Source organism: Aythya ferina (assembly GCF_964211825.1).
Source record: "Aythya ferina genome assembly, chromosome: 7".
In the NCBI taxonomy this organism is placed as follows: Eukaryota; Metazoa; Chordata; class Aves; order Anseriformes; family Anatidae; genus Aythya; species Aythya ferina.
The window spans coordinates 20535253-20558180 of NC_140302.1; the positions used below are offsets into that span (position 1 = coordinate 20535253).

The following is a 22928-nucleotide window of genomic DNA, read 5'->3' on the forward strand; positions in this document are numbered from 1 at the left end:
CCGGGCGGGGCGGTGCTACGCGCAGCATGGCCGGGTTCGCCGACCTGAACGTGCCGCAGGGCCCGGACAAGAAGGGGCTGCAGAGCTTGCTGGAGGCTGCGGCTCGCCGTGAGTCCGAGAGCGGGGCAGCGGCCGGCCCTGCGCCTGGCCGGGCCGGAGGGGCTGGGGCAGGCGGCGGTTCGGGCCGGCCGGGGGTGGAGGATGCCGGCCTCTCCCGGCTGCGCTGGGTTGGTGTTAGCAGCAGAAGTGTGAATCCTGGCAGAGCTGGGCTGGAGGGGAGCCGAAGGCACCGTGAGCAGGGCTTTCCTTGCCCTTGGGAGGCCGGGCAGTGTCTGCTGTGCCTGATGCATCTCTGTCCTGCAGGGATTTTAGGGCCTCCAGTTGCTCCACAGGCTCTGTAGGCAGCTTGTTCCTGAGTTATTGGTCTTGCTCAGTATGGTTTTTATAGTTTTTTCTTGTCTTGATGGCCATGGCCCCTTAAAGGTAGCCTTGCCCTTTATGTTAGTCTTGTATGTGTTCAAACGTGAGCATGTTTTTGCTCACAGTGTGTCTTCCAGTCTGCTGCTGTTGAAAAGTGCAATATTTCTCTTGCCAGCCTGTGTCTACAGCCATGCTTCCCCTGCCTCACGTTTGGCAGTTCCTAGGTCAGCCCTGCGATGGAGCAGGAGAAAATCTGGCTGAGGCATCAGTGCCCCAGCACGGCTTGGGCTCCTGGTGCACAGCCTGTGTGTCTGCCCTAAGGGGGGCTGGTCCTGGCCAGGAGAGCAGCAGAACATAAGTAGCAGCAAGGTTTTTGTAAGCACAGCAGGAATCCCTGTCCTTAGTTTTCCCATTTTTTTGGCCTAAACCTGCAATCAGTTTCCTTACAGGCCTGTATTTTCACATTCCATTCATTCTCATTGCTCCTCCCCATACTCTGCTTGACCTGCAGTTTTCTGCAAGTGAAGTGACCAAGACTGAGGTCTTCTCAGTGCTGAGCACCATGGAAAGATGGTGTTGTGTCCTGCAGTCTGTATCTATGCCTGTTGATCCAAGTTTATTTTTATTTTTTTTTCTGACTTGGGGGCTTATTTTCCACCTATAATTTCTTAAGACACTAGGTGTTAAGCAGCGATTTGGCTTTGTCAAATGTACAATCATTCTCTAATCGCTGCTGAATGAGAACTTTTCGTCAGTTTGTCAACATTGTTTTGAATTCTAACTTTGCCTTCTAATATAACTATAACTTTCATACCTTTGTGTTGTCTACAGTTTTAACATGTACCCTGAATGTTATTAACCATTTTACCTAAAGAAAGTCATTAATAGGACCAAGATAGGGCAAAATGTCTGGGAACCCCAGCTTGACAAGGAGTCATGAATATCTGCTGTTAATTTTCAACCAGTTTCTTACTGACCTTGCAGTAGCTTTGTCTAGAATGTGTTTTCCTAATGATACTTAGCCTCTCCAATTCACTTGCAAGCCCAGTGTAACACTTAACTGTTCATCTCCTGTATGTGCTCCAGTGCTGGCCATGCCAACAAACCATGCTCAAGCAATCATTTGTGTTCATAAAGCTCTGCCGTCGAGTGAGTGTAGTCACAACTGGGGTGTGTTAAAATAAATTCTTGTACTTTAAGACACTTCTTTGGTGAGTTAATCTTCAGGGGAAAAAAATCAACGTGAAAGGTAAATATGTACATAATTATTAATTTTGAGATATTTAAGTAATGAGCTTTTGACAGGTTTCTGTTTGGCTTTGTTTCCATTAGTTTACTGGACAAAACAGTCTTACAATGTTTTTGTTTTTTAGTGGGATATTCTGCAGTTGCTCTTAATCATGTCATCGATTTTAAAGAAAAGAAACAGGTAATTTCTGTTGGGTTAATTCATTCTTAGTGTTTTCTGTTGTTAAATCTAAATGCCCCTAAATACCTTTGTCTTTAAAATGCTTATTTAGATGTAAATACATGTTTTCATTTGTAACAGAAATTCCATTTTATAATTCAGTATTGTTGCCCTGGATTTAATTTTTAATATGATCCATGAACTGTCACTATTAAATAGTTTTGTTAGCATGGTAAACTTATTTTTAGAATTGGAACACAACTTTTGTTTACATTCTGAACAACCCATTATATTGTGAATAACTTTATTTTGTTCTCTCTTGAGGAAATTGCCAAGCCAGTATCTCCGTCAGAGTTGTTTCCATCTTTACCTATTGTACAAGTATGTTTAGTTACATTCTATCTATGAATTATTACTGAGTTATAATTTTTTTCTTGTGTTTATCTGTGAAATTCTGTGTATTACTTGTTAACTAAAAATGAGAAATTTGTCTGTTGCTTGATTCTTAAAACTCCCAACATTGGAAGAATAACGCTCACATTAGAGGAGGGTCTATTCTTTATTTTAGAAATGATTTTAAAAATGTGTGAATTTTGAATCATATTCTAGTAGAATATTCACAGTGAATACTCTTGAAATTTAGGCCTGAGTTTTGGAAATTTCTAGTTTTGATGCAACAAGATTCGGATAAAATGAACCAAGTCTGTATTTTGAATCACTGATGTACATTAATTCAGGAAATGCTTCTGCTTGCAGTTGTGGCCTGCATGGGGTACCATAGCAGTGGTAATAAAACATGCTCTGTTTTCTGCATGATATTCATTTTTTCTGTTGATCCCTTCCTCAGAGAAACACACTGTGTCAATTTTTAAGAAGGCCAGATATAATATCCAGCATTTCAATGTAAAACAACAAAACTAGGGAATTTTAACTACAGACTTTTAGAAAATTAGCATAGGCAAAAAATTGAGCAAGGCACCATTTTCTTTTTATAGTGGACAGGGTGAAAATCACCACAAATTTTTGCTTTGGAGCTTTTTAAGTCTTGAATTATTTTTCCTTCATAGGGGACATCTAAACAACTTAAAGTCTTAACCCGTCTGACACTTGTTGTTTCTGATCCTTCCCACTGTAATCTCTTGGTAAGTATATTCAGTATATCATTTTTCCCATTTTTATTTCATTCTCTCAATGAAAGAATGAAACTTTGGAAATTGTGCAGGGGAAAGCTTTATGGATTTCAGTACTGATTTCTCAGATTATATCTTTAGAAAATAAAGCATTCGTGAAGGAATGCAGACTTAAAAAACTGCATATGGTTCTGTTGGTCATTTGTCAATATGGGATAGCAGTTCCGTTCTTGGTTCTTTTCTTTGGCATTTCAATTTCTGTATGTACAGTAGAACACTGTGAGCAAGCCCCGTGTTTGTCTGTAGCACTGCATTATTGAAGGAAAAGCTGTGTGTAAATGCCTAGCTAGGTGGATGGGACAAGCCCCAAAATGACTTGAGATAATTGCTCACAGCAAGAGATCTACTGTATGATTAGATGATTATTGGCTTTGGTTTAGCACTTGAAAACGGAAAAGGCTTTTTGTCGTTGTTACTTTGGTCATAATCATTGTGCTTTGTTGTCTGCCAGAAGTCAAAGCAGTAATTGTTTCCTCCCTTTGCAGAGATCAACATCTTCAAATATAAGGTTATATGACATCATAGCAGTATTTCCAAAAACTGAGAAACTGTTCCATGTAAGTACATTCTGATTGTTAATGCCAGTCCTACAACAACTTATGGCACCTTGGACTGGTTTGAATGCATGCGTGGGGCTACTTGAACAATGTAGGCTCCCAGATCAGTGGACAGACTGAAAGGTTGGGAGAAGTTGCAGGAGGGTAACGGGTCTTGACATGACTGCCTGGCCAGTGGATTTCAATGCCTTTGCTCCATGGTTTCCTTTTTCTGTCTTACACTGAGAGTGAGGAGAGAAAACATCACTTATTTATTTATTTATTTGAATATTGTCAGCATTTAGTAAAATTATTTCTTGAACTGTTTAACTTTCCAGACCCTTGACAGATTCCCCCCAAAGCATTTGCTGTCTTCTGTTAGCACTAATTGTTTCTGATTTCTGAAATGCCAGGGAATGTGGGAGAATTTGAAAGGAGAACTGAAAAGGAGAACTGAAGTGGTATTCTGAGAGTTACCTTCTTTCTTTTAGTCTTTGGTCTTCTCTTGGAGGTTTTTCCAAATGAGTAGTTTATCTTTTTTTTTTCTTTAACTTTTCTTTTTATTACTTCGTCTCATTATTTCTTGCTCTTCTTTTGATTTAAAACACAGCTAGTTCTGGTGTCATAGCATCTCAAGAACAGATAAAATAAAATTTCCCAAAGTAAGTATGGCTGATTAAGCATCCCAACCCTTGCTTCATTGCCAAACTGGGATTTTTGGTTTTGTTTTGAATGTTCAAGCTGAGTGAGAGAAGCTTCACTTCTTTGACTTCATGATATGTTTGTTACTTTGCCTGCCAAAAAGTGCACTGAAGCTGTGCAGAAGTAGAACAGCCTTGGGGAAATACACAAAGGGCAGACTGTCATTTTCTCACCCAGGTTTTCTCCTGGCAGTTCAGAGAAAATTTCATACTGAAAACAGCCTCCACAACATTTGGGAGTTTTCAAAGGTGTTGCTATATCAGTGTTACTAAACAGATTCTGGGGTTTGTAGTTGTGGAAGTGCTCAGAGTGTGCCGGTGAGAAAAAATAAATCATGTGAGTCATTTTCAAAACCTTTGTTAGGACTTGTTTGTGACCTTAGCCCAAGACTGCTATTTTTTCACATTGGTTTACATTACTAGAAATGCAAATATTTTGCACAAGAAAAACATCACTCTATCACTTCTGTGATCTTAGAAAAGCAAGGTGTTGCAAGTGTGTTTTAACTATGAATTGATTTGGTCCAATTCTGGTGTACTACTACAGGAGATGCTCACTGTGGCAAGCTGGTACCTAAATACCATTAGGTGCAGTAATTCTTCAGCTCTTAATAATGGCACCAAACGTCATATCATTTTATTTTTCCCATCCTGAATAGACTTCTCCCGTCAGAACAATTACTAGTTTTAAAACGCTGTCCAAAGCAGACTGATAATCAGCTCAGCTTGTGGGGTGATAGGTGTTAGTTATCTCAGTCTTTCTCATATCTTTAATTAAAAAAAAATCTAAAAATGTGGAACAGCAGGTGTGAGTGATTTGATTGAGCATCTGAAAACAGGTCAGCTTTTTGTCAAAATCTTTTTATTACAGAAAAATGAAAATGAAATTGTGACACAGCTGGCCTATGTTGTATCATTAATGCTGAAATGGTGGAGCTTGATAGGAAGGAAGCAGGATTGTCCACGAGCCCATCTTAATTTCTGTCATGATGGTAGTGCTCTTGAGCTGGGGAAGAAACCCAAGCATGTTTCTTTCAGACTGCATAAGGTAAAGACCTTCATCCTTACATGTTCAAATTCAGAACAGATTTGTATGTTTGTCTTTTGTTTAAAGCTTCAAGGTTTGTAAGTGTGAGTGGAGAGCTCTGTCAATTTTGTAGAGGTATCAGCTGGGAGCATCTGGAACATGGAGTCTCAATATATACGGCTCAATATATCCGGCTCTTACGGCTCGGATCTTTCACCGTTAAGGATAAAGCCTTATAGGGTGGGTCTTGCTCCATAAGTTATATTTTTTAACTGGCTGTTGATAACTTTGCGTTACCTCAAGAGCATCAGCTTTCTCACCAACAATTTGGCACTTAGATTCTTCTCCACAGAGCAGGATTGTTCATGTATTTGTGAGACATACGTGACCATTAGAGATGTGCTTTAATTTTAGCGTGGCCTAAAAATAGTCTGTGCCCTCTCGTCACAAGCAAAGGAAGCTTTCCAGTGACTGAGAGGGGCAGTGATGTGTACTGAAAGATGTGCTCAAATTCTACGAGTAATTTGTATCCTCAGGGGTGTGAGGAAGCTCTGTTTGCCAAGATAATTGTAGAATGTGCTTCTTTAAGGCTCTCAAAGAGGATTGTTTGGGGCTGAAACTGGAATGCCCACTCTGTGCCAGCGTTAAGGTCGGGCCTGTTGCTTTTCAAAAATGTTTTGTTCTAATGTTTCTGTTTTATTCACGTTAGTTCTGCCTGCTATTTGCAGGCAATTAGCAAATAACCAGTATCTAAAAAATCATGCTTATTTAAGTCTGAGGATGTACTGCAAACCCAGGTTTCAAAGTTGATTTGTAAAAATGTTTGCTAAAGCAAACCTGGCTGTCTTCAGACTGAGCACTGACGAATTTATTTTTGGCTGTCAGCAGTTTCCCAGCAGATGGGGCTCTTGCCTGCAGCGTGGCCAGAAAGGCACTGGGCTGTGCAATTGCTACATGGTATTTTCTGCATGAAGTTTGTGCACTTCAGATCCTTTTAGCGGACTGGCTAACCTTAACCTGCCTCTGTGTGTGACTTGTCCAGAAGCCAAAGCTGGGCTGAACATTGGAGTGTTTGGAGAAATCTTTTTGCCAACTTTCCATGCTTTCGGGTATTCCTCTTTATGGGGAAGTATGACTCTTAATTTTGTTTTTCCTCGGTGGTGTTTTCTGATGTGTTCTTGTCACTGGAATCCTGTAGTTATCCTGGCACTTGGGTCACTCCCTTTCCCACTGTGCTTAATTTGCAAAATGGAAGAGAGTTTTCCAGTGTTTCTGGAGCTGATTAGGAAAGCTTGTTTTCTCATTGCATGGGGTGACTTGCCTGCTTCTGGTGTGTATTCTTGCTTTCCTTCATTTTTTGTCTTTCTCTCTTTTCTGAATTTCCTGTGGCCTCTTCTCTAGGACGTGAGTTCCTGTAAATCACCTCTGTCTAGATGGTAGTTTGTACCCCACATAAGAAAATGATTAAATTTGGCTACAGAAAGGCTAAACTTGTATTTTAGACTAGCGTTTGTAGTAGATTTAACCATTGTCATGTGTAACAGAGTTGGTAAAGGTAGGGCATGCGGATAAAGGTTAGCTTGAATGGCCTAGTACAGACAGTTTAACATCAAAAACCATGTGGTTGGCATGATCCTTGAATTGTCTGGATGTATGGTGCAGGTCTCTTATCTTGAAAGGAGTGCTATCAACAGCTAAGAAACATTCCTAAAGCTGGGCCTCTGCTCTCATCTCTGTCCAAATTTCATGTGAACAAACTGGTAAAAGGTGAGGTTGCAGAGCTGTAGCCAGCCCTGCATTAGAGCAGAGTGCAGCCACCCTGCAGCCCCATTGCTTTCATGCTGCTGCAAAGAGGGATGAATGGCTGGCACCTGGCCCAGGTGTATTTGGAGCAGTTGCTGGCAAGTTTCTGAACACAAAGTGTTCCCCTACACGTAGAAAATTCCTTTTGAACATCTTCAGCACACTTGATCTTCTTTGTTACAACATCACTTACAGGCATTAATCTGGTTCTGTGTAATAACCTTTACAGGGTAGGCATATATAATTCCAACAAGTCTTGCATGCAAGAGATTATATGTAAATGGAGGGCTCCCTTTTACGTCCCTTTTATGTCCACTTAATTTTCCCTGTGTGTCAGTGTGGACTTCCTCCACGCTTTCTTCATTCTTTCCCACTATTAATACAGAGTATAAATTGCAGTGTGATTTCAGAGCTAAGCTTTTAAACCATGACCTCAGCTGCCATCCTGAGCCTTTTCCAGAGACTGGGTTTTCAGAAGGGGTTGTATCTTTCCTGCCCAGCCTGGGAGGTGAGGCACCATGGATTGGATCCAGTACTGGTTATGTGGCAGCACCCATCACTGTCTAAAACTGCTTCTGTTTTAGTCTTTTCTTGGTTGTTGCCGTTAGAATCATAGAAGCATTTAGATTGGAAAAGACCTCTAAGATCAAGTCCAACCATTAACCTAGCACTGCTAAGTCTACAACTAAACCATGCCTCAAAGCACCACATCTACAGGTCTTCTAAATACCTCTAGGGATGGGGACTCAACTACTCCCCTGGGCAGCCTGTTCCAGTACTTCACAACCCTTTCAGTGAAGAAATTATTCCTAATATCCAACCTAAACCTCCCTTGATGCAACTTGAGGGTATTTCTTCTTGTCCTATCACTTGTTGCTTGGGAGAAGAGACTGATCCCCACCTTGCTACAACATCCCCTGTGCCTCCTTTTCTCTAGGCTAAATAACCCCAGTTCCCTTAGCTGGTCCTCATTGTTCTGTAGCTCTTTCACCAGCTTCGTTGCCCTTCTCTGGATACGCTATAGCACCTTGATGTCCTTCTTGTAGTGAGGGGCCCAGAGCTGAGCACAGTACTCAAGGTGTGGCCTTGCCAGAACCATGTTCAGGGGGACAATCACTTCCTCAGTCCTGCTGTCCATAATATTTCTGATACAAGCCAGGGTGCTGTAGGTCTTCTTGGCCATGTGAGCACACTGCTGGCTCATATTCAGCCAGCAATAATAAATATCTGTTAATAACAAATAGTAAAATATATCTAACTGCTACACTACAGTTAGAGAATGAGGGGCGAGGGGCGAAGGGCTGTTCCTAGGCTGATCCCTTTGTAAGCAGGGGTTGTCCTTCATTAGCTATGAGTTCTTTTGCCAAAAGCCAGCACTGCTTTTGCATGTCCTGTGTCGGATAAGAACAAAGCAGGAAGTCTTGCCTTTGTGCGGTTGTTATTTTATTGGAAAAGCAGTTCTGTAAGTGAGAGAAGGCTTGGGTTTGGGGCCTGAAATGCTCAAGCTTTATACCAGTAGTCCTGCTTTATTGTCAAATCTACAAGGCACAGCACTTCTTCATTTTAAAACTAAGCTCCCTATGGAGAGACATTTGTTGCATTAAGAAATTAAGGAGACTATCAGTGCACCTAATGTTGATTACTTGTTTTTCGACATATCTAATAATCTGTTCCTATTTCTTTGCTATAGATTGCTTGCACAACTCTAGACGTGGATCTTGTGTGCATAAATGTAACAGAAAAGCTGCCGTTCTACTTCCGAAGGCCCCCTGTGAATATGGTAAATTTACATCTAAATTGTTTTCTTGTTATTAAGTTCTGTATTTAATGTCAGCCTGAGTTGAATTCTCTGTAGTTTCCCTCCCACCATTCCCATCCAAGTGGTTCTTTTTATTTTCTCACATAATCTTTAGTATTGTTTTAGATGTCCTTCACTTCAAGGCTTCCACTGCAGTATTTAATACACAAGAATGTGTTTTTTCACTTCCTCCTTTTTGTCCTCCACTTATGGAGGCAGAAATGCTGTTTCCAAGGAATGGAAACAACCTTAAAGCTACTGCTATGCTAACCAGTGACATGTGGTGTGGTTGCTGACCAACCTACCTCCCAAACCAGAAATGATACAGCTGCATCAGCGTAGATAAACAGCCTGTGATTTAAATGAGAGGAGAACGTGAATGGCAGTGTTAATTTGGGAGAAGGATATTGCCTCAGTTATTTGGAGGATGACTCTATTGAATCCATATTTAGAGGAAAGTCTTGGCAAATAAACCAAATGTGGGATTGCTAAATACCTGCTGTGGGACACAAGTTAACTGTCAGCATATATCAAATATTTTGTTAATGCAGTTTTGCCTACTGTAAGTGGCTTGCCAGAAAACTTAATCTGAACGTGCAGTTAGGTGAATTAGTTTTTTTCCTCTGAGTCGAGGTTTGTTCCACATGGGCATTCTTGGCTGGTGTAGTCCTTAGTGGTTTAAAATTTAAAGCTGTAATTGGCCAGAAATCCTACTTCTGTCTTCTAGAGAAGTTTTGACCTAGAATAAAAATAAACAATAAACTAGTTGAAACTGTCTGAAACAGAACAAAAGTAGCAGTTTGGAATTCACCACAGGCTGGGAATTTCAATATTCCACTTGGAACAAAAAAATGTTATGTGAGATGTTTGCAAATACCACCTAAAATTCTAGGAGCTGACCCAGATGAGGATCTGGGAGGCTCTTGAAGCCCCATATATGCTGATATTTTCCTTACAGGCTAATTCTCAGCATTGACACTCCTGACTTGAAGGCAGTCTGTCTGTCAGACTGGTTTTGTGAATCCTGGGGCAGTCAGTTTTGGTTGTTGTGATGCCAGACTGGCAGGCAGCTGGAGTGGTGGGGATGAGGTTAAAAGTCTGTTTACCTTGAAATTGGTGAATTGCCATCACCTCTTTTGATTTTGATAAATTCAGGCTTTTCTTCTTGTCTCCAGATGTTGGGCTAATAAAACATTTGTGTACATAGCTTCTCCTCTGCTTGCGTGCAGAGGTTATGCCTGGATTAATTCCATCTGTTTTCAATTGCTGGACTCTCTTACAGTATTAGCATTGCAGCATTTTCTAATAATATGAATGTAAAACACAGAGCAACATTTCAGGCGAAGGTATTATAGGCCAGTGAACTAGCTTTGAATGGTGTCTTTATCACTAACTCACTGTGTATCCTCCAAGAAGTTGCTTAAGCTTTCTCTGTGCTTGTGAAAACAGCAATACAAGGGTTTTGGTGAGGTAATTTGACAGACAGCAAAGGATTTTAAAGCAACTGAAAATGCACAAAGTATCGCTGTTTGGAAACTCCTGCTGCCCATTGTTTTTTAAAATTGTCACAAATACCACAGTATCCTGTGAGACAGGAGAGATGGAACCTCATTGCTGCTTTTATGCAAGGACAAATTCCTAGTTTGCAAGATGTGGTTACTCTGGGAAGCGGAGCTCTTCCTTAATACAGGCAGTGAGGCTGGAGCAGGATGGTCCTGAAAGTTTCCAGACTTGTTTATAATCAGCAGGGGTTACCTGCCTCCTTCTCTCTGCGACAGTGGAAAGCCAACTACAGTTAATAAGTAAATGGTATTTGTTTATTAAACCTCATTTTTCTGTCTTCCCAAAATTCAAGTACATGTAGTTAGGTCAGAGGTTGGACTCGATGACCTTGAGGTCTCTTCCAACCTAGAAAATTCTGTGATTCTGTGATATGTACCTGGTGTACAGTGAAACTTCCCCACCTCCCCCCCCTTCCACATTTCATTCAATGTTGTGTTCCTGCTGGAACAATTCCTCCTTCATTTTTTCATAACACAGTTAAAACTGAGAATAAGCTGCATCAATAATAGACAGTGGTTGTTAGATTGTTTTCCTTCTCTCCTTTTGATTTTTGATCACTGTCTTTCATGTGAAGGCAATAGATCGAGGCATTTACTTTGAACTTCTTTACACGCCTGCCATCAAAGACTCCACAATGAGAAGATACACAATTTCAAATGCGATCAGCCTGATGCAGATCTGCAAAGGAAAGGTAAGCTCTCAAAGTGAAAGCAACCTAATTAATTCAGTTCAAATTCTTCTGGAGTTGTACAGACTAGAGCCATTTGAAATTAGTGTGATGCTGGGGTTTCTGAAGCTCTGAATCTTTGCCTGTTAATACAAGGACACAACTATTCTGGCTCCAGATACTTCCAGCCATGCACCACTGCACGCTTTCTTCTTAACTTGTCAGACTGCTGTGTTCTTTTTTCAGAACAACCTATCTGTTAGCATGGTATGCAATACCCAGAACAAAAGGAAAAAAGTAGATCTAAGGTTTGCACTAGAGCTGAAATCCATGCATCTTTTTAAAATTCCCAGTTTAAATTTCTGACTGACAAAAAGCTCTTTTTGAGAGTGTAAGTTGAATATGGGGAAAAAACTAAGAAGGGAGAAATCTTGTTTTGTTAAACTGTTAGGAAATCCCCTGTGTACAAAACAGAACCAACAGCTTGCTGGCTGTAAGCCAGGGCTTTGCTGCAGTCAGATTAACTGCATTCTTCCCTGCTACTGAAACCAAGGGAAGAAGTAATCCTTGCAGCTGAGATGCCTGTACTCCACTGCTTTCATACCTCACCTCCTCCCAGGCCACCAGACTAAGCTGCCTGCAGTGTGGCACCTCTCAGGCTATATGCTTTTAACAGAGAAGTATATCATGATACATATACAAGTCAAAAGAGATTGTAGCACCCACCACCATTACTGGAAAAGGCCTCTGCTGTTCTTAGCTAGTCCAAAGAAGCCTTGCAGATCTAGTCTGAAAGGGGGTGTAGAGCTTGGAAGGCCAATTAACAGCAGATTCATCATTACTGTGGTTCCCCTTGGTGGCCTATTTTTGCAGGATAGTGGGGTAGGTCAAACACATGAATTCCCTCAGTGCTACAGAACATAGCAAGTACTCACATGGCCTTCCCTGAGAAGCCCAACTCTGGGAGTTAATCGCACAGAATACTCATTTGGATGTAAGGTTCATACGCACAAAAAAACCTTTCCTGTAGGATTCCTTTTTGCCAGTGCTTCTCTTTCCTCTGTGCAGTTGAAGATGTTTCTCACGTGGCTGCTGATTTATATAGCACCAGCTGAGTTAGCATCACAGACAGAGCAAGTGAGGCAGCTGGACTGGGTACCTGTGACCTTTTTCTTCTGCAGCTGTCAATCTCGTACATCACTTGTACCTGGAAGGTAAACTGGCTAGAGATGGACACAACAATTTGTTGTTAGCCACTGGAAGAGCTAGGAATGGACTGCTAGTTCGTCTTCATTTTTTGCCTCTGGGCTCAGTACAGTGCAGGCCAGCAGAGGTGGTTATTAGCCCTTGTTGGCAGTTTGTCAGTTATATAAAGGCCGTTTTCTACTGAGATGTGGTAAGGCTGCTCCATAGGCTGCTTGTGTTGGTGTCTGTCACATCACTGTCACAGGCTGTAACCTACAGTTGCTGAGCTTGTAGCAACTTTTGGAACCTTTTGGTTTTCTTCTGTTGCATTAGGACAGAGGAATTTCCAGAGGCTCACTGGTCAGGAAGTTGGCCTTCAGCAGAATATCTAGACCATGTTAAAATGCAGGGAATGAGGGAAGGATGCACAGCACTCCTTTACCTCCCACATTTTGGTAACTGAGTGTGGATGCTGCACCCAGAGCAGTGTGCAGAATAGCTGCTGTCTCCTTTACGTGACGAGGTAATGTCTCATCTCTGAGTTCTTCCCTGTAGCTCTTCCCGTGGATTTGCCTTTGCCTGCTTCTCTTTCATTCGCTACCAGTGCTTTTCTTGTCTGTTCCTGTCTCCTTCTCCCTTCTTACCCATCCACTAAATGCTGCCTTTGAATTGGCCATAGAATGTCTGCAATATGCAGCAGTGAGCCACAGTCCTGTAGGGGTGGGCTTAGGATGGCACAGCTGCTCTGCAAGCTCTACAGAGTCTGGAAGATGGGAATTGGTTGTTACAGCTCAGAGCAGCAGACTTAAATTTTCTCAGTGAACTCTTGCAGTCAGCACCACTGAAGCTCAAAAGCACCCTTGGGATCTGTAGTACAGTCATTTTAAAGGTGAACTATGCAGAAAAAAATGTCCTAGGCTGAGTGCTGTGAAGTCACTTTGATGTATGTATTACTTCTGCTTCTGACTTTCTGTATGCTCAGGCAGAGTTGTCTGTCCCATCCTTTCCTCTTTGGCACACGAGGAAACCTTGGGCACAGTGTGAGCAGTGCAGCCATTTCCATGCAAACAGCTCTTCTATGGTTTGAGTTCCAGCTGTGCACAGAGCATTTCCTTCCACTGCTCTTTTTGCTGGGGAGGCAGCAGGACAAGCAGAGCAGTGCGGGGAAGGGATCAAAAGCCCCACCTTTGAACCGAAGGTGGTGCAATGTGTTGGTGGTGCTGACGTCAAAGAGGGAAATCTTTTGCTGCCTCAGTACCAATTCTCATTCCCACCCACTCAAGCAGGAATTCCCAAAGCTTTTTATTTGATATAAGAAAAGGTGCAAGGAATTTTTTTGCTGCTGCAGAGTTTCCACCTGTGCAAAACAGTCTTCCCCAGGGTGAGTATCCATGGAGGTTTAGCATTAGAAGAGAGCTGGCAGCTGAGCTGTGTATCTGCCAGCCCCCGAGCATCACATACCTGTTCTGTAGAAGACTTTAGGGAGAGAAGGGGGAAGGGCATCTTTCTGCTTGGTGATTTTCATGGGGGTGCAAGTGTTGAGGAAAGTCAGCGTATGGTATGAACGGGCTGCCATTGCCTGGCTGCAGACTGGTTTCTTCCGCCTGTGTGAACTTAAGGCCAATGTGAATGGGTTAGGTTGTATTGCAGCACAGAGAGTAGGCTGGAAGTGTGGGAGCATCGAACTGGCTAAAGCCACAATCGGTAAGCTGCTTCTGGGGTATCCTGCAATTCTCTTCAAAGTCCATTTGTGTTGTATCTCAGGTTGAGTTGTGTCATTTGTGTGGCCATGCATGTCTTTCTCAATGTAATGCTCATCAGATGTCTTGTGCCCAACTGCTTTCAAGGGGCGGTGAAGACACATGGCTCCCTGTCTCTTTGAGATACTATAAATAAAGGGGGCACTTCATAACATAGTGTGTTCAACTGTCCATTTCTTCTTTACCCTTACAGTCCTCTATAAGAGGTACAGGTTCACATGTGCTTGCTCAACACCATCACTAAGTTTTATACTGCTTAGCCTATCCCTCTAAAAGGTTATTCAGCTTATTCAGCTCAGACCTCTGCGTGGGAGGTTTATAACTACAAGGGAGAGCTTCTCCCTGTGGCCTAGTAGGGGTTGGGGAGATTGTTAGGGTTTATTCATTTCCGCAAAATAATATCCATACCTGGCTAGAGTTCACTTCATCTGGGGGCATCAGACACTTTGACAATTAATTGGGCTGTCAGCCTAAACTTAGCTAGTGCTCCTGAAGTCTTTGCTTGCAGATTTTCCATTTCTTGATACTGTCTGACAGATAAGCGTTTGTTCTCTTTTGTTTTTCAGAACATCGTTATATCTAGTGCAGCTGAAAGGGTAAGTCCTAGCTTTTTGTTGAAGTCGAAACAATTTGATGGTTTATCTGCAGCTGAAAACACAGTAGTTATTTAAAATTACATTTTTATATGTTTAATATATATATGATTGCCGTCTTTTATGTTTTTAATCAATATGTTTAACTAATAAATCATGCTTGTTTGTTTGTTTGTTTTTACTTTGTTTTTGCTGCTATGGTATTTTCCGTAACAGTTTTTTTCCCAGATAGGAACTCTGTTTTCCAAAATAATAGTCTTTCCTTGATTTTTATAGTGCATCTTCAGCAGCTTGCAGTTATGTAGCATTTATTCTCACCTTCCTGACTTGACTGCTTCCCCAGATAGCCCTGTCCTGCATACTCGCGCTCTGCCAGCCTGTGTGAGAGAGCATGCACATATCCAACCTTCTTTGTTTTGTTCTAGCCTCTGGAACTACGAGGTCCTTACGATGTGGCAAATCTGTATCCTTTTTCCAAGTCTAAGACAGCCATTAATATTAACATGTGAAAGTTCAAATTGGTTTTGAAATTTTCCATCCTTTACACTCCTTGAACTTTACACAGTGATGCTTGTTGGTGACTAATTCAATGAATCAGGGCTCTGAGTGGGTGTGGAAGGAGCAACAGATCTTGGTCACGGAGTGGTGTGAATAGTCGCTGTAAACAGTAATGTCTGAGTACAGCTATAGGTACGTTTTGTGTTGTTATGCCCTGATATTTGTGTTGGGTGTAATTGGAGAAATTAATTAAAAACATAATCATAGTTTTGGGAATAAAAATCAATGGATGTAGACCGAACTAGTAATTACTACTACTGATCTCTAAGGTGCCAAATCTTTGACAGAGGAAGCTATAAAATCTTGTTTATGTCGAGAAAGCAAAAGTTCCTGTCTGAGAACTGGTTACTTTTGTTCTGAATATTTCAGCCCTTAGTTTCACACATACCCTTAAATAAGGGATTGTGTTCTTAATGGAGAGTATCTTTATTCCCTTTCTTTTAGGAATTCGGATGCATTCTTATTCCTCCCTGCCCCCAGGCATGTATCTGGACTGTCCCTCAAAGGGGAGGCCTGCGCTCTGAATCGTGAGAACCGTGTGGGAGGGTGTTCGGGCTGGAAGGATTTTACACGTAACGTTTCCTTCCCCCTTGTAAAGAGCAGCGTGGCTCAACCCAAATTAACATACCTAATTTGGTGCCATCCTTATTCAAGGTGGCTGGGAATTTTTCAACATAATGCTTTGAATCAGACAATCCCCTTTCCCACAAAGCTGATTTTTTTCAAGGCGGTTGCTTTTTACTTGTTTAAACATATAAACACGTTCCTATGTTGACAGACGTTTTATTCCAAAATGACAGCTGCTTGTCCAGGAAAAAGCAACATTGACAGGAACCTTCCAGGAGGGCTCCTGGGGAACTGCAGGCAAGAGAATTGGGTGCCTCAGGTCTCTGCCTCTGGGTAACCGTATGCAAGATGTCACTTTGAGTTGCAGAGTTGCTAATTCCCAGTTATTTGTAGAGTATTCAAATCTGCCATACAGCCAGGCTTCCATGTTCTTTTTGTTCCTCTCTGTGCATTTTGATCCTGAACAAAGGTGGCAGAGGTTTGCTGTTTGGCCTGTCAGAAAGCGAAGCCAAGGCAGCTGTGTCTACCAACTGCAGAGCCACCATACTTCATGGAGGTAAGCAAAAAGCACGTGCAAGCTTGCTTAATACTGGATTTGTTAAGCTAAGCTCCTGTCAGTGCATGTTTTCCAGAGTCTGAGACTGTACAGAACAAGTCAGCTTGGGGTTTTACTTCCCTTGTTCAATGCATGAAAAGGAACTTGTGCAGCAAGGGTGTTTTGTCTTACCCTTGTTGCCACACTAGCAAATGAGTGGCTGAAATGGGAATGCTGTCTGTACTGGAGTACTCTCTTAACCACATTAAGACTCATAAGATGTTTAGTCAAAACACAGATCTGCCTGCTGTGCTGTGTTGTGAAAATGCCACTTTTTTCAGAAGGGGTTGAATGCTGATCTCCATGATAGCAGCAGAAGCTATGTGACTGCTTTGAAACACATGCATCCAAATTTTCCTGTATTTACCTTCTTGCAGCATGACTAGAGAAGCAATTCGTGCGGTGTCCCTTTCACAGTGTTTCACTATGTGGTCTGCTCAGGACATTGGTTGGTGGAGTCCCTTGGGAGGCGGTTCTGAAGGGCAGAGGGGTCCAGGAAGGCTGGGCGCTCTTCAAGAGGGAAGTCTTAATGGCGCAGGAACGGTCTGTTCCCACGTGCCCAAAGACGAGCTGGCGGGGAAGAAGACCGGCCTGGCTCAACAGAGAATTGTGGCTTGATCTTAGGAGGAAAAAGAGGGTTTATAAGCTTTGGAAAAGTGGGCAGGCCACTAAGGAGGACTTTAAAGAAGTAGCGAGGCTGTGCAGGGACAAAATTAGGAAGGCCAAAGCTCATCTGGAGCTCAATCTGGCTACTGCCGTTAAAGATAACAAAAAACGTTTCTATAAATACATCAACACAAAAAGGAGGACTAAGGAGAATCTCCATCCTTTACTGGATGCGGGGGGAAACTTAGTTACAAGAGATGAGGAAAAGGCGGAGGTGCTCAATGCCTTCTTTGCCTCAGTCTTTAGCGGCAATACCGGATGTTCTCTGGATACCCAGTACCCTGAGCTGGTGGAAGGGGATGGGGAGCAGGATGTGGCCCTCATTATCCATGAAGAACTGGTTGGTGACCTACTACGGCACTTAGATGTGCACAAGTCGATGGGGCCAGATGGGATCCACCCAAGGGTACTGAGGGAACTGGCAGAGGAGCTGGCCAAGCCACTGTCCATCATTTATCAACAGTCCTGGCTATCAGGGGAGGTCCCAATCGACTGGCGGCTAGCAAACGTGACGCCCATCTACAAGAAGGGCCGGAGGGCAGACCCAGGAAACTACAGGCCTGTCAGTTTGACCTCAGTGCCAGGAAAGCTCATGGAGCAGATCCTCCTGAGAGTCATCATGCAGCACTTGAAGGGGAAGCAGGCGATCAGGCCCAGTCAGCATGGCTTTATGAAAGGCAGGTCATGCCTGACGAACCTGATCTCCTTCTATGACAGAGTGACGCGCTGGGTGGATGAGGGAAAGGCTGTGGATGTGGTCTACCTTGACTTCAGCAAGGCTTTTGACACCGTCTCCCACAGCATTCTCCTCAAGAAACTGGCTGCTCTTGGCTTGGACTGGCGCACGCTTCGTTGGGTTAGAAACTGGCTGGATAGCCGGGCCCAAAGAGTCGTGGTGAATGGAGCCAAGTCCAGTTGGAGGCCAGTCACTAGTGGCGTCCCCCAGGGCTCGGTGCTGGGGCCGGTCCTCTTTAATATCTTCATCGATGATCTGGACGAGGGCATCGAGTGCACCCTCAGTAAGTTCGCAGATGACACCAAGTTAGGTGCGTGTGTCGATCTGCTTGAGGGTAGGAAAGCTCTGCAGGAGGATCTGGATAGGCTGGACCGATGGGCTGAGGTCAACTGCATGAAGTTTAACAAGGCCAAGTGCCGGGTCCTGCACCTGGGGCGCAATAACCCCAAGCAGAGCTACAGGCTGGGAGAGGAATGGTTGGAAAGCTGCCAGGCAGAGAAGGACCTGGGAGTGATGGTGGACAGTCGGCTGAATATGAGCCAGCAGTGTGCTCAGGTGGCCAAGAAGGCCAACGGCATCCTGGCTTGTATTAGGAACAGCGTGACCAGCAGGGCTAGGGAGGTGATCGTCCCCCTGTACTCAGCTCTGGTGAGGCCGCACCTCGAGTACTGTGTTCAGTTTTGGGCCCCTCGCTACAAGAAGGACATCGAGGTGCTTGAGCGGGTGCAGAGAAGGGCGACGAAGCTGGTGAGGGGCCTGGAGAACAAGTCCTACGAGGAGCGGCTGAGGGAGCTGGGCTTGTTCAGCCTGGAGAAGAGGAGGCTCAGGGGTGACCTTATTGCTCTTTACAGATACCTTAAAGGAGGCTGTAGAGAGGTGGGGGTTGGCCTGTTCTCCCACGTGCCTGGTGACAGGACGAGGGGGAATGGGCTTAAGTTGAGCCAGGGGAGTTTTAGGTTAGATGTTAGGAAGAACTTCTTTACTGAGAGGGTTGTGAGGCATTGGAACAGGCTGCCCAGGGAAGTGGTGGAGTCACCATCCCTGGAAGTCTTCAAAAGACGCTTAGATGTACAGCTTAGGGATATGGTTTAGTGGAGGGCTGTTAGCGTTAGGTTGGAGGTTGGACTCGATGACCTTGAGGTCTCTTCCAACCTAGAAAATTCTGTGAATTCTGTGATTCTGTTTCTGACTCACTTTTCGTTGTGGACCACTTCAAACCTGAGGCCAAATCTGAAGTCTTGAGTGTTTCCTGCTTAGAAGGAAATGTTTCATATAGTGTACCATGGCTTGAAGTGTTTTGATGAAACAAAACTTCCATATGCTCTCACCAGAAGAAGTTCACGGTAGCTTTCTTCTTTTATACTTGATAATTTTAATACTAAGAAAGTAGAAATTTAACTTTTGGCACCCTGCAGGAATCAAAAAGTTTCTAGTTATATTATGTATCTCAGTGTCAGTGCAGCAAAGAAATGTCTCAGTTTGTGTTCCAGTCAATTTAGTCCCTTGCTTTGCAATGTGACCTTCATTCCTCCTTCTCTACCTTCCCTTTCACGTAGTTATTCATCGCTTCTTAATGTTTCTTGATCTTTTTCATAGAATCATTAAGGTTGGAAAAGACCTTCATATCATCTGGTCCAACCATTCTCCTACCACCAACATCACCCCTTAAACCATGTCCATAAGGAAAAGGTTGGACGTGGTGCTTAAACACCCTCAGGGACAGTGACTCCTCCACCTTCCTGGGCAACCCGTTCCAATGCCTGTTGTTTATTCTGATAGCAGTTTAACTTTGTGACTGTGTAGCTATTAATATCTGCCTCTGCCAGGATCTGTTGGATAGGTAGGTTCAGGCATCTTAGTAACATGAGTTGCTCTAAATTGGAAGCACACAGTAGAATTTGGCTTGCATCTTGTTTCAGTAGAAGCAGAGCTTGAATGTGCTGTAATTCCCAGCAGATAGCTTTTATTCCCTCAAGAGTGTGTTTCTGTGAGCAGGATTGTCCAGCCTGCTACTCATCTACATAGTTAGTGACAGTGTGTTAGAATTTTTGTCAAGTGTACGTGGGATTTCTCAAAACCTTCATCTTTCTTTGAAGTTGGTTTTTTTTTTTTTTTTTTTTTTTTTTTTTTAAAAAAAAGTCACTTTGCTGTCCCCTAAAGAATACTAGACCAGAATAATTCAGCATATTTTTGGCAAAGTTCTTGCAGAGCCTCTGTGCTAACAAGAGTATCTGTAAGTAGTTTCATCTACTTCAAATCTTCAATTTTTGCAGGGAAGCCTCCCACTAGAAGTTTTGAAATTGGACTAGGCTCACTAGGTTGTTTAGCAAATATATGAGGAGTTTGAAAGTATGACATAGTAGCGTTTTATGGTAATGCTGAGGGTTCTGTAAATAAAATATTACTGAATACCATGAAGCCACTTATTGGTGTGTATACAGAAGCCTCTGCCCATGTAGCTGTGCCAGCATAGTCTGTTTAAGAATCCTGGGGTATGAGAATATGTTTATTTATTCTATTTTTAAGAACGGTATGTTTTGCTCAGAAATACAGAAATACTTCTTGACTTGCGTTCAGGAATGCATTCTTCTGTGGCTATGGAACTGATGAAGCCTGGCTTGCTGTGGTTCTGCATGTGTACCCCCTCAGCTCCTGCAGACCTCAGTTTTCCTTTAGGCTTGCTGTAATTCTGCACCCACCCTCAGATTTCCTAGTGTATCCCCAGGTCCTGCCCATGCAGGTTGCTTACCTGCTGTGTGTGCCAACTGGCTGGCTGTTAAATGTGTTGAATTGCACTTTTGGGCACAGACACCTGAAGTGAGTATGTGTTAAATGCAGTAGAGTGATTTTACATGAGCTGCTACAGCTTCTGCTTGTATATTCCAGAAACCCGGAAGAGTGCCTGTGGGGTGGTGTACACAGTGAAGAAGCTCCGCAAGGTTGAGGAGGAAGAAACTGTGCCAGCCTGCAAAAAGGCTAAAACTCAAGCTTGAGAACTGAGCCAATTGACAACAGGAACCTCCATCCCGTCTTTACCCAGTACTAAATCTTCCCCCATGCTCCAGCCAGCTCAGTTCCTCACTTGGTAATTTATGTAGCCCAGAGAGCTATTCTTCTGGTGTAAAGTGCGGAAGGCTGTGGGAATGGGATTGCCATGAGTAGTTCACCACATCTGGAAGGTCATCCTCTTGTTGGGCTTCTGGCCAAGGTCAGGAGGGCATCTCTCCAACCTGTTCTAGGTTTCTTGGAGTCAGTAGAAACTTGACAGAACATTTCAAGCACGGAGAAACTTTCTTTTGTGTAACTGTGCTCTTTTTTAATAAAAAATATTTTGAAGAACGCCTGCCTTTAAAGTCTAGCTCCTACAGTTTTCAGGTTTTGAAACATGTCTCTGTACTAAGCTGTGCAACTAAAAGTCAGTTTAACTTCTGTGGCCTGGGAGAATAATTGTGCAGTAAAAAATGATCTGCTTTCCTTTTTGTTTTGTGACCAATGTCTATAAAGAAAGTTCCAGCAACTCTCACTTGGTAGGAGATACTTTAAATTTGTATTACAATAGTACTGAGTGATTTGACCTGTTGGACACACCTTCTACAGGCCATCCCTGTCCCAAAGCACATGAAACCCAACAGTAACATGAGACAGTTGCTGCAGATGGAAGGAAGAGCCCAAGGTGACATCGAACGTGTGCTCAGCATGGTATGCTGTAGTTGCAGTGTTTCAGCTGTCTCACCTAGGCCTGAGTGGTCTCCACATCACATAGATGTTACTGCATCATGTCCCTTTTTTCATGTCCTGGTCTGGCAGTGTTGCCTCAAAGGGTGTTCATTTTGCTGCCTCCTGCCTTTCTGTATCCCTTCCTGTTACTGCTTCAGTAAACCTAATCTGGCTGCCAAAAAAGCAGTCTGTGGTGGTTTTACCGTGCTGGGCAACTAAACCTCACAACCGCTCTCTCACTCCCCCTCCTTTAGATGAGGAGGGGGAGAAGTAAAGCAAAGAACAACTCACGGGTTGAGATAAGGATAATTTAATTAAAGGGAAATAATTATAATAATTAAATAAAGACTACCATGAACTAAACAATTTAACTAAGGGGAAGTAAAAGGGAAAAGGGGAAAAGGGAGGAAAACAAACAAAATAAATGAAAGCTATATGGAAGTGCAGAGGAAAGAAATTACTCTCTACTTCCCACAAATGAGCGATGATTGACCACGTCCTTGAAGCAAGGCCACAACGCACGCAGCCGGTGTTCGAGAGGAGGACTGACGTCTTCTCAACGAGAGCCCACCCCTCCCCTCTTCTTCCTGTTTCCACCTTTTATTGCTGAGTGTGACACCACATGGTATGGAATATCCCTTTGATTGGTTTAGGTCAGCTGCCCTAGTGATGTTTCTCTCCTCACTTTTTGCCCACCCCCTAGGAGGGTTAGAGAAAGGCCCAATGCTGTGCTACTGCTGTTCTAGCTACAAGTACAGAGTACGGCACTGTATGGGCTGCTGCCGGGAAAGTTAACATTCCAGCCAGACCCAGTACACAGTCACAACAGATTTGTAATCCATGGAGCCTTTTCAGATCTCTTCCAACGTTTTTCTTTTGATTAAATCAATATATATAAAAAAAAAGTAAGATACTGTACTTAAGATACTCTTGAGCCAGCTTTACTTTGAATATTTCAATTCTCTATTTGTATCTGACAACTAGCTGAGAAGTGCAAGCTGTAGCATGTAAAATACTGCAGAAATCTTGCAGTGGATTATCTCTGAGCTCTCAGTAACTGGACTAAGCAGAATGAGAATGAAGTTCTCAGTAGTCTAACAGTTCCATCAAATGCTGACGGGAGTCACAACAGCTTGTGCTTCATTGAACAAATAATTAAATACTTTATCCTTTGTTTTTATTTTGCTCGTTGACTTTGTGATGTGAGTGTTTTATTACTGGTATTGAGATGTAATATATACACTGGTTTGTCATTTATGCACTTGTATCCAAAATGAAGCTCTAGCCAAACAAATAATCAGTGGAAATGTGCCTGGTAGTGCAACTTTCTGAGTTACACGTTACTGTACCTTGGTGAGGAAATAATCAGTCCTGACCATGAGAGAAGTTATTTGGTGACTAGCATATGGAAGGAGGCTTTTGAACGATGAAGATCAAG

At 43.0% G+C, this 22928-nt stretch overlaps 1 protein-coding gene across 3 annotated transcripts; it reads left to right on the forward strand.

Moving 5' to 3' along the window:
* On the forward strand, positions 1-21112 carry RPP30 (ribonuclease P/MRP subunit p30). 3 transcript variants are annotated; one of them, XM_084525895.1, is made up of 11 exons: positions 1-108; positions 1794-1849; positions 2153-2209; positions 2896-2970; positions 3504-3575; positions 8776-8865; positions 11021-11137; positions 14625-14654; positions 15077-15114; positions 16253-16332; positions 20660-21112. In XM_084525895.1, exons 1-11 carry the CDS (start codon positions 27-29, stop codon positions 20764-20766), a joined length of 804 nt encoding a protein of 267 aa, XP_084382021.1. In that variant the 5' UTR covers positions 1-26; the 3' UTR covers positions 20767-21112. The 3 variants fall into 3 exon arrangements, with proteins under 3 accessions (XP_084382021.1, XP_084382022.1, XP_084382023.1); XM_084525897.1 differs by lacking the exon at positions 1-108 and adding an exon at positions 292-433; XM_084525896.1 differs by lacking the exon at positions 14625-14654 and having other exon boundaries at positions 11021-11150.
* Positions 21113-22928: the final 1816 nt, after the last annotated feature.

Coding starts and splice junctions, on each gene's coding strand:
- RPP30 (XM_084525895.1), top strand. CDS start 27: ATGGCCGGGTTCGCCGACCTGAACGTGCCGCAGGGCCCGGACAAGAAG. Junction 8,866..11,020: donor GAAGGCCCCCTGTGAATATG/GTAAATTTACAT, acceptor TTTCATGTGAAG/GCAATAGATCGAGGCATTTA. Junction 11,138..14,624: donor TGCAGATCTGCAAAGGAAAG/GTAAGCTCTCAA, acceptor TTTGTTTTTCAG/AACATCGTTATATCTAGTGC.